The sequence below is a fragment of the Bos indicus x Bos taurus genome, chromosome 3 (genome assembly GCF_003369695.1).
Source record: "Bos indicus x Bos taurus breed Angus x Brahman F1 hybrid chromosome 3, Bos_hybrid_MaternalHap_v2.0, whole genome shotgun sequence".
NCBI lineage: Eukaryota > Metazoa > Chordata > Mammalia > Artiodactyla > Bovidae > Bos > Bos indicus x Bos taurus.
The window spans coordinates 119,999,259-120,014,218 of NC_040078.1; the positions used below are offsets into that span (position 1 = coordinate 119,999,259).

The 14,960-nt window shown below is 60.4% G+C and overlaps 1 protein-coding gene across 6 annotated transcripts in view; it reads left to right on the top strand.

Annotated features, from left to right (window-relative positions):
- The window catches only part of CROCC2 (ciliary rootlet coiled-coil, rootletin family member 2), a 68,718-nt gene that overhangs the window by 20,223 nt on the left and 33,535 nt on the right, over nucleotides 1-14,960 (top strand). For 5 of the 6 annotated variants that reach the window (XM_027538155.1, XM_027538158.1, XM_027538156.1 and 2 more), the window contains exons 6-17: nucleotides 1,496-1,596; nucleotides 2,040-2,237; nucleotides 2,636-2,732; nucleotides 2,813-2,905; nucleotides 3,044-3,232; nucleotides 3,605-3,795; nucleotides 5,536-5,718; nucleotides 6,130-6,274; nucleotides 6,702-6,848; nucleotides 7,056-7,286; nucleotides 11,502-11,695; nucleotides 14,728-14,855. In XM_027538155.1, the coding sequence (XP_027393956.1) occupies nucleotides 1,496-1,596; nucleotides 2,040-2,237; nucleotides 2,636-2,732; nucleotides 2,813-2,905; nucleotides 3,044-3,232; nucleotides 3,605-3,795; nucleotides 5,536-5,718; nucleotides 6,130-6,274; nucleotides 6,702-6,848; nucleotides 7,056-7,286; nucleotides 11,502-11,695; nucleotides 14,728-14,855 (1,897 nt within the window). The remainder of the gene's footprint in view (nucleotides 1-1,495; nucleotides 1,597-2,039; nucleotides 2,238-2,635; nucleotides 2,733-2,812; nucleotides 2,906-3,043; nucleotides 3,233-3,604; nucleotides 3,796-5,535; nucleotides 5,719-6,129; nucleotides 6,275-6,701; nucleotides 6,849-7,055; nucleotides 7,287-11,501; nucleotides 11,696-14,727; nucleotides 14,856-14,960) is intronic. The other variant, XM_027538157.1, reaches the window with a different exon arrangement.

Below are 14,960 nucleotides of genomic sequence, written 5' to 3' on the forward strand. Positions count from 1 at the left end.
AGATCAAGGTGCCAGCCCTTTCAGTGGCTGGTGAGGATGAGCAGGGCTGTCTGAATCACCGATGACACCTTCTGGCTGTCCACTCAAACGGCAGAAGGGAGGGAGAGCTCGTGGGGCCCCTTTGCTAAGGGCACTAACACCCTTCATAGGGGTGGAGCTGAAAAGCCCTACCTCCAGATACCATCACGCGGGTGATTAGGTTTCAACGTGTGAATTGGGGGGGACACTGCCCCTCCTACAGGCTGCGTGCATGTGTGTGCTGGTTCACCACCCACTGCAGCTCCTTGCAGTGCCTGCAGGCAGGTGTGTGTCTGTGTGTGTGTGTGTGTGCACATGTGGGCATGTGTGTGCTGGTTCATCTCCTTACAGCCCCTGCAGGCAGGTGTGTGTGTGTGTGTGTATCTGTGTGTGTGCACACTGGTTCCCTGTCCACTGTATCTGCTTACAGCCCCTGCAGGCAGGTGTGTGTGTGTATTCGTGTGTGTGCGGGTCTGCCTGTCTCTAGCACACCTTGCTTGGAATGCAACTTGGGGGGGTCACTCTTATAGGTGAGTAGACTCCCCCTTGAGAGGACCCAGGCTTTCCCCTACGTCCTCGGAGCCCCTGTGGTCAAAGAAACAAGTTCAAGTTGCGTTTGGCAAGTCGCTCTCGAGTCAGGAGCTTTCCCCGTCCCTGGCCTGCGTGTCCCTTACCACAGCGGCCGCCAGCCTCGCTTTCAGAAGCTGTGGAGTCTGGCGTGTCCTGTATTTCCATCAGTGTCGGGCAGGCGGGGCCGGTGTCCACTCCTCCGTGTCACCCAAGCTCTCGATGACCACAGTGGGCGGGGGCCGCTCCAGGAGACGGTGCACCGCAGGGGGCATTTGGGCTCGTGGGGGGCCTCAGTGGGGGTCGGGGAGGGGGCTCAGCAAAGGCCTCGTGAAGGGGCGGGTGGGGTGCGAGTCTGGAGCCAGAGGGCCTTTGGCTTTGTCTGAAGCAACATGGAAAATCACTGGGGCTCCACCAGGTGGAGGGGCTGTGGGAGCCTGCAGAGCCCGGCCTCTGAGCTCAGCGTTCAGGACCCGGCCCTGGTCGTGGGGCTGGGGAGGCGGCATGGAGGCCGGGACTCTGAGTCTGGGCTTCAGTGCAGTTCCCTGCAAGGCTGGCCTCGCTGACCACACGGGGCTGTATCCTGCTGCCTCAACTCTCGCCCACACCCGACCCCCTACCCCCACACCCCCACCGCCCACACCCCAGCTGAGTGCTGCCTTCACCCTCAGGGGGACCAGGCCGAGGGGGTCCTGGCTCTGCAGCTGGGGGCGCTCACCCCTACAGCCTCTGGGAGGGGAGCCAAGCGCTGTCCCAGGTAGGGGGCAGTCTGATTGTTGGGGAGGAGAAGGGGCCACAGAGGCTGATGACGAGGTCTGCTCCCCACCCCCGGTGCCGGAGGAGTGGTGTGGGGGTGAATGGGGTCACGGGCCCCCCACCCCTCAGCCTGGCCTCTGCCTCTCGCCTGCAGGCCGGGCGCGCCCGCTCAGGGCAGCCCCAGGACGCCCTCCTGCAGAGGCAGGTCACCGCGCTCCGGGGACGCCTGGCCGAGCTGCGTGCAGCCACCGAGAAGTGCGTGCCCACCCGCTGGCCCAAGGGGGACAGAGGGCACCCTGGGGGAGGTGGCCGAGTGTACAGGGCGGGTCAGGCAGGGGGCCAGGTGCCATGAGCGGGTAGGCCACTTAGGGAGCCACTGTCAGCAGGGGCGGGCGGACTTGCATGGAGCTTGGTCCTGGCCAGGCACCTCACCCTTGGTGACTGCCAGGACCTGTCTGTCGTGGACCCTTGAGGCTCAGACAGTCCAAGTCCCACTCCAGGCAGACAGCCCGTCCTGTGTGTCCTGGCCCAGCCCCGGCCCAGCCCTGCCCGGCTGTGAGGCCACCTGTGGGTCCTCTGCTGAGGTGGGCAGACCGCTGTCCTGAGACCAGACCCCGCCTGTCCCAGCCAGCGTGGAGCCCCCAGGCTGAGCCCACAGACACTCCTGAGGCTCAGCCGGGTGCGCCCTGGTCTCGCAGGGGCCTCGCTGACCTGCGGGCGGATGTGGCCAGGATGGCCCGGCGCCTGCACACGGCCTGCCTGAACCTCAGCTCCAACCTGCGGCTGACGGCCGGCAGTGAGGCCGCTGCCTTGGAGCAGCAGCTGCGGGACAAGGTGCGGGAGATGCTGCAGCTGCAGGGCTGCTGGGCCGCGGAGAAGGCGGCGCTCCAGGCCAGGTGTGTGGGCGCCCAGGGCTCTGCGTATAGGGAGGCCCAAGGGTGGCCCCAGAGAAGAAGCTGGAAGGAAAGACAATAAACCATCAGAGGTGCTGCAGTCACAGGGAGGGGCAGGGCACAACCAGGGCAGGTGGGCAGAGGAAGCCTCACCACCGGGCTGGCGAGCTGAGTCCGGGTCATGGTGGGAGCTCGATGCTGAACTCAGGGTCTACACTGACCCCCGAGACAATGGGAGCCGCTGAAGTTTCTAGAGCGGGAGAGGGGCGTCTGATCGCAGTGGGGATCAGAGGTGGCCAACGGCACTACGGAGGAGGCAGACAGAGCCGGGCTCCCAGGCCCCCAGTGCCCTGGGCTCTGATCTCCGCGTGGACAGCCCTGCCCCACCCCGCTGTCCCCAGACTCGCAGAACAGACACTGCTGGTGGAGAAGCTCACCGAGCAAAACGCGAGCAAGGAGAGAGCCATCTCTTCCCTGAGAATGGACGTGCAGAGACTGGTGCGTGGCTGGGAGAGGGTGGCTGGTGTGTGGGGACCTGGGCCTCGCTGAGCAGCCTCCCCCACCCCCCATCCCTCCAGGAGTCCCAGCATGGCGGCGGAGGCCCGACGGCCCCAGAGGACTCGAGGGCGGAGGTGGAGACCCTGCGGCTTCTCTTGGACAGCATCACACAGGTGCAGGCCCAGCTGGGTCCTTCCCACACGGGCAGCCGACGGGCCACAGGGCCCCTGCGGTTCACACTGGCCTGGGAGATGGTCTGGCAGGACCCGTATGCCCTCAGCCCTTAGCTCCATCCTCTCTGCTCCCTGAAGGTGGCCCAGGCAGATGCGGGGAGCGAGGAGCTGGCAAGGAGCAGTGGTGCTGAAGGCGAGGGGGCGCAGGGCCAACGGGGGAGCCCCCTGCATGCTGGGAACTCCCTGAGGGCTGAGTCCCCGGCGGACCCGGACTCAGCACTGTGGGCTGTGCGGCAGGCCATTCAGAGGTGGCGGCAGCGGGAGCAGGTAGGCAAAAGCCTGCCAGGCTGAGAAGGGCCGCTATGGGCCTGCCCGTGGCCCGCAGGAGGCTGCCCCCAGGAGGCTGACCTCCAGGAGGCTGACCCCCCAGGAGGCTGCCCCCAGGAGGCTGCCCCAGGAGGCTGACCTCCAGGAGGCTGACCCCCAGGGAGGCTGACCCCCAGGAGGCTGACCGCCAGGAGGCTGACCACCCCCCCCAGGAGGCTGACCCCCAGGAGGCTGACCCCCAGGAGGCTGGCCCTGCAGTGCGTCTCTGGTCGGAACTGCGTCCTTTCTCTGGGAGTAGGGGCCCCGGCTGGCTTCTGTGTTCAGAGGCCTGGCCAGGCCGCAGGGATTCACCACATCCCCACTCCCGGGCAGGAGCTGCGCCAGCAGCTGGAGTCGTCCGAGGCGAGGGCCACAGGGCTCCAGGAACAGCTGTCTGAAAGCCAGCGGGAGCTGCAGGCCTCAAGAAGCCTCCTGCAGGAGGAGCGCCAGGACCTCCGGGGCAAGCTGGAGGCACAGAGCCGGGAGGCACAGTGGAGCCGCATGACCAGCGAGCTCCTGGGGAGGTGAGGCTGGTGGGCAGGGCCACCCCCTCCACAAGGCCCTCTGGGAGAAGCTCCTGGGGAGGGGAGGCGAGCAGGCAGGTGCAAGCCCCTGGGGAGGTGAGGCCGACGGGCAGGCCCACAACTTCCATGAGGCCCTCTAGGAGAAGTTCCTGGGGAGGTGAGGCTGGCGGGGGGCAGGGCCACCTCCTCCACGAGGCCCTCTGGGAGAACAAGCTCCTGGGGAGGTGAGGCGGGAAGGCAGGGCCACCTCTTCCATGAGGCCCTCCAGGAGCAGAAGTGAAAACATCCAGATGGAGGCTGCCTCCCTCCCCTTTTCACCCCAAAGCCCTGCCTGCACTGAGCACCCCTCTTCCTGCTCTGGGCCCATCTGGGCTGCGTCCAGGACTCACTTTCCCAAAGCCCAGGCTGAGCACGAGCCCTGCCCCTCGGCCCGCCTCCCAGACGCCCTTCCTGGGACCAGGCTGTGTTCTGCCCTGCCGCTCCATTCCCATTGCCGAGAGTCCTCCAGGGGTCTGGGCCATCCCTGGCAGGTGGCCCATGGATCCCCAGTTCCCTGCCGGCCCTCCTGGTGTGTCCCGTGGGTCTGGCGTCTCCTGGTGCACTTGGCCAGGAGGCTGTCTGGATGCTTCTGTGCACGTCTGACTCTCCTGGAGCGGGTGGTGGTGAGGGCCGGGAAGAGAACCCCTGGCATCGGTAGCCCTGGGCTTCCCAGACCCACATGCTGCCTGAGCCGGAGTATGGGGTGGGAACGTGCTGGCAGCCCAGGAAGGCTTCCTGCAGGAGGCAGCCATGAGGGACGGATGGACAGCCTCCCGTGCTTCCCCTCGCTCACCCGGGGGTCGGGCCTGCAGGTCCCTCGGGGCTACCCCTTCTCTGGAGGGCCCGACAGTGCACTCAGTGCTGGGACAGGGGGTCCAAGGGAAGATTAGACCCAGTCCTGCTCATGCACAGACCATGGCAGAGACGGGAGCAGGCAGGTTAGGCCTGGCAGGAATGGGGGAGTCTGCGAGGTCTCGGGAGGGCCTTCCGGTAGGAGCGATGGGCGGAGACATGGTGTGGGGAGGGCAGGCAGGGCCACCTCAGCCTGCTGAGGAGCAGCGGTCACTGGGGCGGGGCCACGGGGGCCTGTTCGCTGGGACACCGCCTTCCCACGAGCAGCTAGACCGCAGCGTCCTGAGGTCTGGGAGAGACAGACCCAGCAGTCCCTCAACAAGGGGATGAGAGGCTGAGTCAGGAGGCGTTTGGGGCCTCAGGACTCGGTGCTTTGGGGCCCGGCCGGGTAGGCAACAGCTGAGATCCAGTCCTGGCTGGCGGGTGACCTGCAGAGGGGACCTCGGGGTTGGGTGGGGGTCAGCAGTGAGTTCAGCTCTGACGAGGGTGCGGGTCTCCAGGGTCGGCTGTCAGGGCGGGTGAGCAGCACCTGGAGATGTGGGGGCCCCTGGCAGGCTGGGGTTCCCTCCTTCCCACGGGGTCTCGCCAGACTGGTTGGGCTTAGCGCACGGGGGCAGAGGCCCGAGTTTAGGGACACCCCAGGGTCGGCCCTCCGGGTTTACAGGCTCTCGCAAGGCCCACACCCAGGAGCCACCCTGCCTGGACAAACCAGCTGGGGGTGGTCCGCACGTGTCCCTGAGCCTGGCCCAGAGCGGCCTCTGTGGCCCCCTTGCCCTGTTCGCCCCCCAGGCGCTGGGCAGAGGTGCGAATGTGCCCAGGACCCCCAGCCTTGGCCTCGCCTCCTTCTAGAGAGAAGACGGCTCTCGAGGAGACGGTTGAGGAGCTAAGGGGGGAGGCAGCCACGTCCCACGCTGAGAAACAGAGCTTGGAGGCCAGGAACGCAGAGCTGCAGAGGAGCCTCCGGCAGTGCACGGAGCAGAAGGAGGCGCTGGAGCGGCAGGGCGAGCGCGGCCGGAGGGCGTTGGAGAGCAGGTGGGCCTCCAGCAGGCGTCTCGGCCCCCAGGCCCCGCGTCCCCCCACCCCCGGGACCAGCCTCATCAGGGGGTGCTAGTGAGACAGCAGACCCTCTCACGCTGACCACCACCCACCGCCTTCACACCCCACCCCAAGTCCAGCCAGTGCCAGACCCCCTACCTCGGGCAAACCCACCCCAATCCCTGGGGCCCCGCTGGGGTGGGCCCCAGCATGGGTGCCCTCTCCTGGCCCAAGCTGTCACCCAGGTCCGGGCAGCTACTCCAGGCCTGCAGGGGACCCGTGCTCCTCCAGGGCCCTGGGCCTTGGGGGCAGCCTCAGGCGGTCACCCTGACTGCGGGCCCCACGAGGTGGCCCGGCTCTCGTCCTGAGGTGGCCTCATGCCCTCTGCCCTCTGTTTCTGGGTCTCAGTCAAGGGCGCCTGGAGCAGCTGGAGGGCACAGTCTCGGGGCTCAAGACGGAGCTGGTGTCAGCCCAGGAGGCGTTGGACTCAGCACGGCTGCAGAGGGACATCCTGGAGAGCGAGAGGGAGGGTCTGCACGGCGCCCTGGCCCGGGTGCGCCCCCAGCCGCCCTGCCCCGCCCCCTCCTCATCAGCCTGGGCTCACAGGCCACCCCCCGGCCCCAGCCTCAGTGGTGTCCCCACGCCACCCCACCTTACCCTGTCCTCCCCGGCCCCAGCCTGAGGGTGGCCTCCTTGGTCCCCGACCAGTGTGCCCTGGCCCGTCCCCTGAGTGCTGGCCAAGCTGCTCTTGGGGGACCCTCCCTGGGCTGCCCGCTTGCCTCCCCGGCTGCAGCCTTGGACCCAGGGGCCGCCATCCACCCCTGGGGCTTCACCACTGCGGGACCACTTCCAGGCCCCCCAGAGCTCCAGCTTGCATGCCTCCATGATGCGCAGCTCACTCCCCACCCCACCGCAGCTCCCCCAGATCTAGAACCCATCCCAGCTTCCCTGCTGGGTGACCTCTGCCCTCCCCGCCCTAGGCCGAGTCCAGCAAAGCTGACCTGGAACTGCTCGTGAGCCGGCTCAAGGCAGAGGGGGTGGAGCAGAGGGATTCCCTGGCCAAGATGGCTGCTGTGACGGAGGCGCTGGCTCAGGACAAAGGCTCCCTGAACCACCTCGTCCTGCAGGTGAGACGAGAGCCCAGGGGGACGGACCTCCCCCGGGTCCCGCTTCCCCAGAGCAGCCGTGAGCCCCAGCCCAGTCCCGGCCCCCCGAACTCAGGGCTCCCCTTTCGTCCATCCTCCTCCCCACCGTATCCACTCCTGGACTTGGGGGCGAGGGCACGTGGGGCTTGGGTCTGCACACAGACCACCCCCATCCCCCCCACCCGGCAGCTGGAGCAGGAGCGGGACGAGCTGCGGGCGCAGCAGCAGACGCTGGCACAGGGGCAGGCGGGCACCCGGGAGCAGCTGGCGCAGGCCGAGCGGCAGGTGGAGCTCCTGCGGGCCGAGAGGAGGGGCCTGCAGCGGGCCTGCGGGCGGCTGGAGGAGCGGCTGGAGCGGCTGGAGGGTCAGGCAACCCGACTCCGGCGAGAACGGGCCCAGTTGCAGGAGCAGGTGGGCCAGGTGAGGGGGTCGTGGGGTTCCCAGTCCCCAGCCCCATCCGGCAGGGCCGCCCCGCCTCTGGGGTGGACGGGCACACATGGATTTAGAAGCCGCGCTGGCCCTCGGACGTAGGCTTTCTAACCTCAGGCTGCCCAACTTGGCTGACTCGAAGCCGGCTTCCCGGTGTGGGAGGTAGGGGATGGGGATGCGGCACACAGAAAGGACGTCTACGTCAGGCCTGGGCCCAGCACCCAGGGGCTGGGTCCCCCCTGCTCAGAGGGTCGAAGGCCTCGGGCCCAGTGACGCTCACACACTCTAGGGAAAGGCTCCCCTGCCCCTCCGTCATCTTGTCTGTCTCCTTCCTGGGCCACGGCCACACAACAGAGCTGCCCAGTCACACGCTCACAGCTGCATCCGTGCATCCGTTCCCAAATCTGCCGACGTGGATCTTCCATGGGGGTGGTCAGACTCCGTAGCACAAGACGCTGCGGCCCGTTTGCTCTCTCCTGACTCCAGCCTTGGTGGTGCACGTGGAAACCCGTCCCTGCAGAGTCCTGGGCCCCCGTGGCATTCAGACTTCATGGCCGGTCACCTTCGGGACTCAGGCTAGCCTCTTCCTATTTCTCAGACTCTGTCCTGTCCTTTCCCTGTTTTGGTTGACGCATCTCTACGTTGAGTAAAGCCAGTGCACAGCTCAGCGGTGAGCCCTGGTGTGGCCACCACCGTGGTCAGGATGCAGAGTGTCTGCAGCAGCCCAGCAAGCGCCCCGGTGGCATGGCCGCCCAGGCGTCCCCTGCCCTGACCTCGCCACCGTGGACTGGCTTCACCAGCTTCAGACACTGCTGCACATGGAGTCGTGGGGTGCACACACTTTGGGGCCCAGTTTCTCACCCTCAACATGACGTCTTTGAGTCATCTCTGTTGTTAGGTGTGGCAAAGGCTCCTGCTCTTGACAGCACAGTAATATTCCGTCGTGTGGATAAATTACATCTTTTACCCATTTCCCCACTGCTGGATTTTTAGGTTTCCGATTTGGAGGTAGCCGAGACTGCAACAAGCACGCATGTACAAATCTATACGGATATTCTCATTTCTCTTGAGTAAATACCTGAGAGTGAACTGTGGAGTCACGGGGTAGATGTTCTCGAACATTAAAGAATCTGCCAAGCAGTTTTCCCAAGTGGTTGAATCATTCCACTTGCCAGCACTGTGGGCGGCTTCCGGCTGCTGCTCAGCCTGGTCAGCGCTTGGCATCACCCGCCTTGCCACTCTCAGTGTGTGGAGTTACTTGCCTCTGTGGTTTTGCTGGCCATTTTCTGATGATAAAAGGCATTGAGCACATTTTCATGTGCTTATTAGACATCTGTATCCCTTATCTTGTCAAGTGTCTGTTCAGGGCTATCGTCTACTTTTATTGGGCTTTCCCATTTTGGTTACGGGTTTCTAGTTCACGTATCTTGGGTACAAGCACTTTGTCAGACAGATGTTCTCACGTTTGTGTGATCTGTGTACACATTTTGTTGCCAACATTTTTGATGGACAGGAAAGTTTAATGTTGGCAATATTCAGTTTAGCAAATTTTTTAAACATTTATGGTTAGTATTTTCTAAGTGTTGTCTGAGAAATGTTGGCCCAGCCCAAGGACGAGACAGTATCCGATGTGTTTCCCTCCAGTTCTTAGGTCTGTGATCCACTTAAAGCTGGTTTTTCTGTACAGCAGAGCCCCTCACAGCGTGCTCCTCAGACCAGCAGCGTCAGTCATCACTTGAGAACCTGCTTAACGTGCAGATTCTCAGCTGCCTTCCCAAAACCTACTGAATCTGAAACTCTGTGGATGGGGCCAAAACTCTGGATTTTAATCATCCGTCCTCGTGATTCTGATGTACATGACGGTGTGAAAACTGTGGGTGTGTGGTGTGAAACAGGAACTGAGGTCCATTAATGTTTGCATTAATATCCCGTTGTTTCAGCTCCAATTTTTAAAAGACTTTCCTTTCTTCTTGGATGATCTTGGCAACTTGTTAAAAATAAACTGATCATATGTGTGTGTGTATGTGTCCTGATCATATTGTTCATCTGTGCAGACTGACCGATTTGTTCATCCTTTCACCAAACCTGCTACAGTAACCTGCATTACTGTAGCTTTCTAATATCTTGTAATGAAGTAATGTTGAGCGTTCCCATCTAATCCTTCTTCTCAAGATTGTTTGGTTATTTACATTTCAGAATCATATTTGTCAATTTCTACACCCAAAAAACCCTGGTAGAACTTTGCCTGGGATTTTGTTGAATTTATAGATCAGTTTGAGAAGAGTGGACATCTTAACTCTACCCAGCTGTCTATCCATGAACATGGTACATCTCTCCGTTTTTTCTTTACTTAATTCCTCTCAGCTGTGTTTTGTAGTTTTCAGTGTAGAGGTCTTACACATCTTTGATTAAACTAATTCCTGGATTTGATATTATGCCTTGCTGTTCCCATTTCATTTTTCTATGTCCATTACTAGTATATAGAAATATAATCTCATATATCAACTTTTGATCATGCAACCCTGACAGACAGACTGATAAGCACTGGGATTTTACATGCACATCATCACACTATCTGTGAATAACAGCGGTTTTACTTCCTTTCTGGTCTCAGTGACTTTCATCTCTTCCCTTAATTCACTGGCTAAAGACCTACAGAAAAAAGTTGAAAAAAAGTGGTGGGCGTGGCCATCTTTCTGTTAATGGCAAACCCGACTGGAGAAAGAATGTCACCGTTAAGTATGATGCAGTCCTCAGGTCTTTCATAGACGCCTCTTATCAGATTGAGGAAGTGCTCTTTCATTCCTGGCATGCTGAGATTTTTTTTAACGATGGATGGGTTTTGAATCCCATTAAATGTGTTCCCTGACTCTGTTAAGATGATCATGTCGTGGTTCTCATTCTGTTAAGCATCCGGTTCTGTGGTGAAGGTCCACACTTTGCCACCCATCTTCTTGAACGTGCTAATCACAGCTGTGTCAAAGTCCGTGTTTGATAACTTCAGTATCTGGAAGCCAGACGGGCAGGGAGGCGCGTGTGTCTGTTTTATCTTACATGCAGCTTTTTGCCAAGTGATTATACCCCTGACATACCTGGTTGTGTTGAACAAAAGCCACGTGTTAAATATAAAAAACTGTAGGGATAATTTCAGGATCTCGATGATGCTGTTCTTCTAGGGAAGACTGCCTTTTGGTTCTGGCAGGCAGTGGAGGCAGATCACTGTAATCCATGCCTGAGATGATTCAAACCTGATCTTCATGTTCTGGAAAGCTAGAAGAGCAAAAGTGTCAGCGGCTCGGTCTTGTCTGACTCTTTGCAACCCCGTGGATTGCAGCCCACCAGGCTCCTCTGTCCATGGAATTCTCCAGGCAAGGATCCTGGAGTGGGTAGTCATTCCCTTCTCCAGGGGACTTTCCCAGCCTAGGGATGGAGCCCGGGTCCTGCATTGCAGGCAGATGCTTTACCATCTGAGCCTCCAGGGGAGCCGGGTTTGGGGGAGTGTCTATTCTGCTTCACCAGCACTACAAGGACGAAGCCCTCCTGTGATTACAGCTGGAAACTTGGATGCTTATCAGGACCCTCTGCTCTGAGGTCTGTAAGCCCGAGTTCTTATACTCCTAAAGACACAGGACTGCTGGAAGCTCTCCCTGGCTTCTCAGCTCTTCAGCCCAGACTTAAATCCGCACATGCTCTAAGGAGAGAAGAGATGCTGAGTGGTGGCCTCCTCCTCTGCCTCCCTTTCCTCTGAGATTTTGGCTCCTTCAGTCTCAGCTCCTGGGCAGCTCTCTGAGGCCGTATTCAGACTCCTGTGACAGATTTTGTCCAGACTTTTGTGATGCTCCTGCTGGAGGTGTTAGTCTGCAACAACCTGGTCTTCTGTGACCTTCTTCACATTTCTGTGCAATGTCTCCCAGCCCTGGAAACTTGTGGCCCAGCAAAGGTTGCTGTTTAGATTGACAGCTGGGTCCCACCTGGCGATGCTCAACCCAGTAATTTCTCCATCGTGGTTTCAGGGCTGGAGGCCCCTCTGCTGTGAAGACACATGTGCACGGGGGGTCCTCTATGTCTCCTGGCCACGCTCCTCCTCCACTCTTTCCTCTGTTGCTATTCTGAAGGAAACCACTTTTTCCGAAGTCCTTCTCCCTCGAGAGGCCCCTCGTAACCCTCCCACTCTCTCTGCTGGACTTTCCCCTCCTCCTCCTCTAGGTCACATGCAAGAAACAGGCCCTGGAGAAGCAGCTGGCCCAAAGCCTGCAGGACCAGGAGGCCCAGATGGCCGCTCTCCAGAGGGCCCTGCAGGAGAAGGAGGCTTTGTCTGAAGAGCGAGTCCAGCTGCTGGCCAAGCAGGAGGCCCTGGAGAAGCAAGGTCAGCTCATGGCCGAGGAGGCAGCCGATCTCAGGTACCTGGGGACTACGAGCAAGTGTTCGTGTGGCCTTGACCTCCAGGAGCCCACGTAGTGGGGATGGGCAGTCACCCAGTGACTGCAGGGGCAGAGCAAGTGTGTGTATATGGGAGAGAGGCTATAAATGAGGGGCGAACACAGTGCCTGAGGGCCCAAGGAGCCCCTGGAAGAGGCACATGTGCCTAGGACAGCCTTCCTGAGAGACGGGGCTGCGCTGGCCAGGTGGCAGGCAGCAGAAACCCATCTCAGACCAGCAGAAAGGTGGGGAAAGTCTTGCTCACGGACCTGAGCAGCACCGGGTATACACGGCTTCAGGCAAGGCTGGATCCATGCACTCCCATGGTACCCTCAACTGCCCGCCTCTCCCCTGTCATTCTTGGGCAGGCTCAAGGTGAAAGCGGGCAAGATGGCCAGCAGACACAGAGCCATTGATGTCCTTGAGTGGATCCTGGGAGCCACAGGGCTCAGACGGGCAGCCTGTGGCCCTGTGCTTATTCCTGGAGCCTGGGTGGCAGCAGCTCCAAGGAGCCATGAGGCTGGGGGGGCATGGTAAACCCTGAAACCGTTGGGGTCACTGCCAGGAGAGCTGAGACAGACACTCGTAGGCAAGAAGGGGTGTCCTGCAGACTTGCCTGGTGAACTGAGCTGGCCTGTGACCTCTGACGACATCCACAGGTCATGGCTTTCTGCACCTTGTGCCCGTCTAAGGAACATCCAAGTATTTTTGTAGAAAGAGTTCCTCCCAGAATTCCAGAACTAGAGGCTATGAGGAAACTTAGAGCCCGCGGTCCTTGAACTTCGTCATGGAAGAAAGAGGGAAGGAAAGAGGGAAGACTCCCCTCCCAATGCAACTGTGGGCACAGACTGCAGCAGGAAGCCTGACGAGGTCTCTGTGGGTCGGCGGCAGCAGAGGGTCCCAGGCTCTGCCCCTGGCCCCTCCCAGGCCCCACTGGCACTCAGGGCAGGGGTCGGGGGCCTCTTTCCTCCCGCCATCATTTGCTGGCCAGCTCACAGGCCCTGGTCAGAGGATCCTCCCGTGACTCACCCGTGACCACTGGGCCCAGGGTCTCTGTACACGGTGGTCCTGCAGACCCCAGACAGAGTCACATGCCCACTATACAGCGTTTCCCAGTGACCAGTCTGAGCCTCTGCTGACAAGGTGCTTGACGTGACTTGCTTCTCCTAATGAGTGAGGACCCTGGGTTTTGAGGTCGTCTGGCCCCCAGTCCCAGGCCCTGACAAGGCTGCAGCACCAGGGACCCCTCTCAGTTCTCAGGCTTCAGCGAGATGGCCTGGGTCCTCACCCGCACCCCCACGCCCTTGCTCGTGGTGCCAGCTGCCTTCCAGGAGGCGGGATGAGGGAGAGACTGGACTCGTTCTCAGAGTCTCTCCCTCTGGGTTACCATTCAGTGTCTGACCCACACAGGCCACGACCCCAGAGGGGACCAGGCGGGCGCCTGGGAGAAAGTGGGTGTGAGGCAGACAGAAAACTGGGAAGAGCCCTCCAGGCAGAGTACACAGGCACATGGACGTGGGGGGTGGAGAACGTGTGGGAGCTTAGATGGCGGGGACCTGGGGGGCGGGTATCAGAGAAGCGAGGCTCCTGGGCTCTGCAGACACCAGGGCTCCCTGGGAGGTGCTGACACGCCCCACCCCGATGCTAGAGCAGCCGTGTGCAGGGCCCGAGGGAGGCTTCGGGGGCCAGATGGGCAGGCTAGGCAAGGCCCTCTGCGCCCACAGCGCTCCCTGGCCCGCCGGCCTGTTTGGGGCTGGGCGTGGGCTGTGTCTTCACACGCCGTCTGTGCTGAGTGTTTGTGGAGTGTCCTTGTTGTTTGGCCAGTGGGTTTTTTTCACCGTGCCTCAGGGCAGGACACAGCACATAACCATCAACGTGAACACAGGCGCGCTGTCTGGCTGGCGACTGATGGACTCGCTGTCGGAGAGGCGGGTCCTGCCATCACCCTCCCCAGAAGCGGGAGCTGCTGAGTCGCCGAGCTCATCCCAGGCATTTTCTGACTGGCCCTGTCTGTGCCCAGACTCAGAGGCAGCTTCACCCCAGGGATGGTGCTGCGTGTGTTCTGTGCTGGAGGCTGTTTCTCAGGGCGGGCAGAGAGTTTCCTCACCATCGTTAGCAGCGGACGAGATGCACCGGGTTTCTGAAATGTTCTCGCGTTGACGCTGAGTCTGATTCAGGCCCTGTGTGAGGCTACAGGCAGTGTCCTGGACTGCGTCATCGGTTCACGTGTATTTCTAAAGCGCTGACCCTAGAACTGGAATTGCTGGTCCAAAGAAAGACACACACAGAGTATGCTTTAGTCCCCGTCTGCCAAAGTGGCCCTCGCACCCCTGCCAACAAGAGATATGATCACTGTTTTCAGCTTTGCTAATGTGATGCATGATGGATGAAACGGCACAGGTGAAATCTGAACCCCCTTGAGGACTAGTGAGTTTCATGTGTTTATTCACCATTCCTGTTTTCTTTGTGAATAACAGCCATTATTCTCATTTTCCCGTAGGATAGGATAAGCCACTTTCTGTCATTGATCGGTAGGAGCTCTTTGTACTCGATGGATATTAACTACAGTATGTTTAGTGCAAATATTGTCTCCGAGTCTGTCCCCCATCTTTTGACTTGATCTGTGGAATCTTTTCTGCACAAAACTCTGCCTCCCTCTCTTTAAATGTACTCAGAACTGTTGGCCTCCTTATTTTTGTCTTCTGGCTTTTGTGTCTCGCTTAAGACTATAAAATACCCTTCTGTACTTTTTTCTACGCTTTTTACAGTTCAGAGTTGCTTAGCTGTTACCTTTTTGGTTTTGTATTTAGCTTTTTAATCCACCTACTTTCTGTGTGGGCGCCAGTCTATTCTTAGAGATTTAAAATGAATGAGCCATCCTCTGCTTGCCTTCAGATGGACAGCCCGGCCTTGGAGGACACCCTCCTAGCAAATAGGCTCCGCGCTGCCCCTCGTCCAGCAGGGTCCTCTGCCGGTGTGGGTGACTCGCCTGTGCTGTGATGACTCTCTGCAGGGCCGAGAGGGACGCCCTGGAGAGCAGCCTCTTTGAGGCCCAACAGCTGGCGTCGCAGCTGCAGGCGCGGCAGGAGCAGCTGGAGGGAGAGGCCCGGGGTGCACGGCTGGCCCGGCAGGCCCTGCAAGGTGCTGCTCCGACGGGCCCCCTCTGCCCGCTTCCCTGAGCTTGTCCCCTGGTGGGCAGCCCCCAGTCACTGCGCCCCAATGGGGCCCGAACACAGCAGGGAGCTC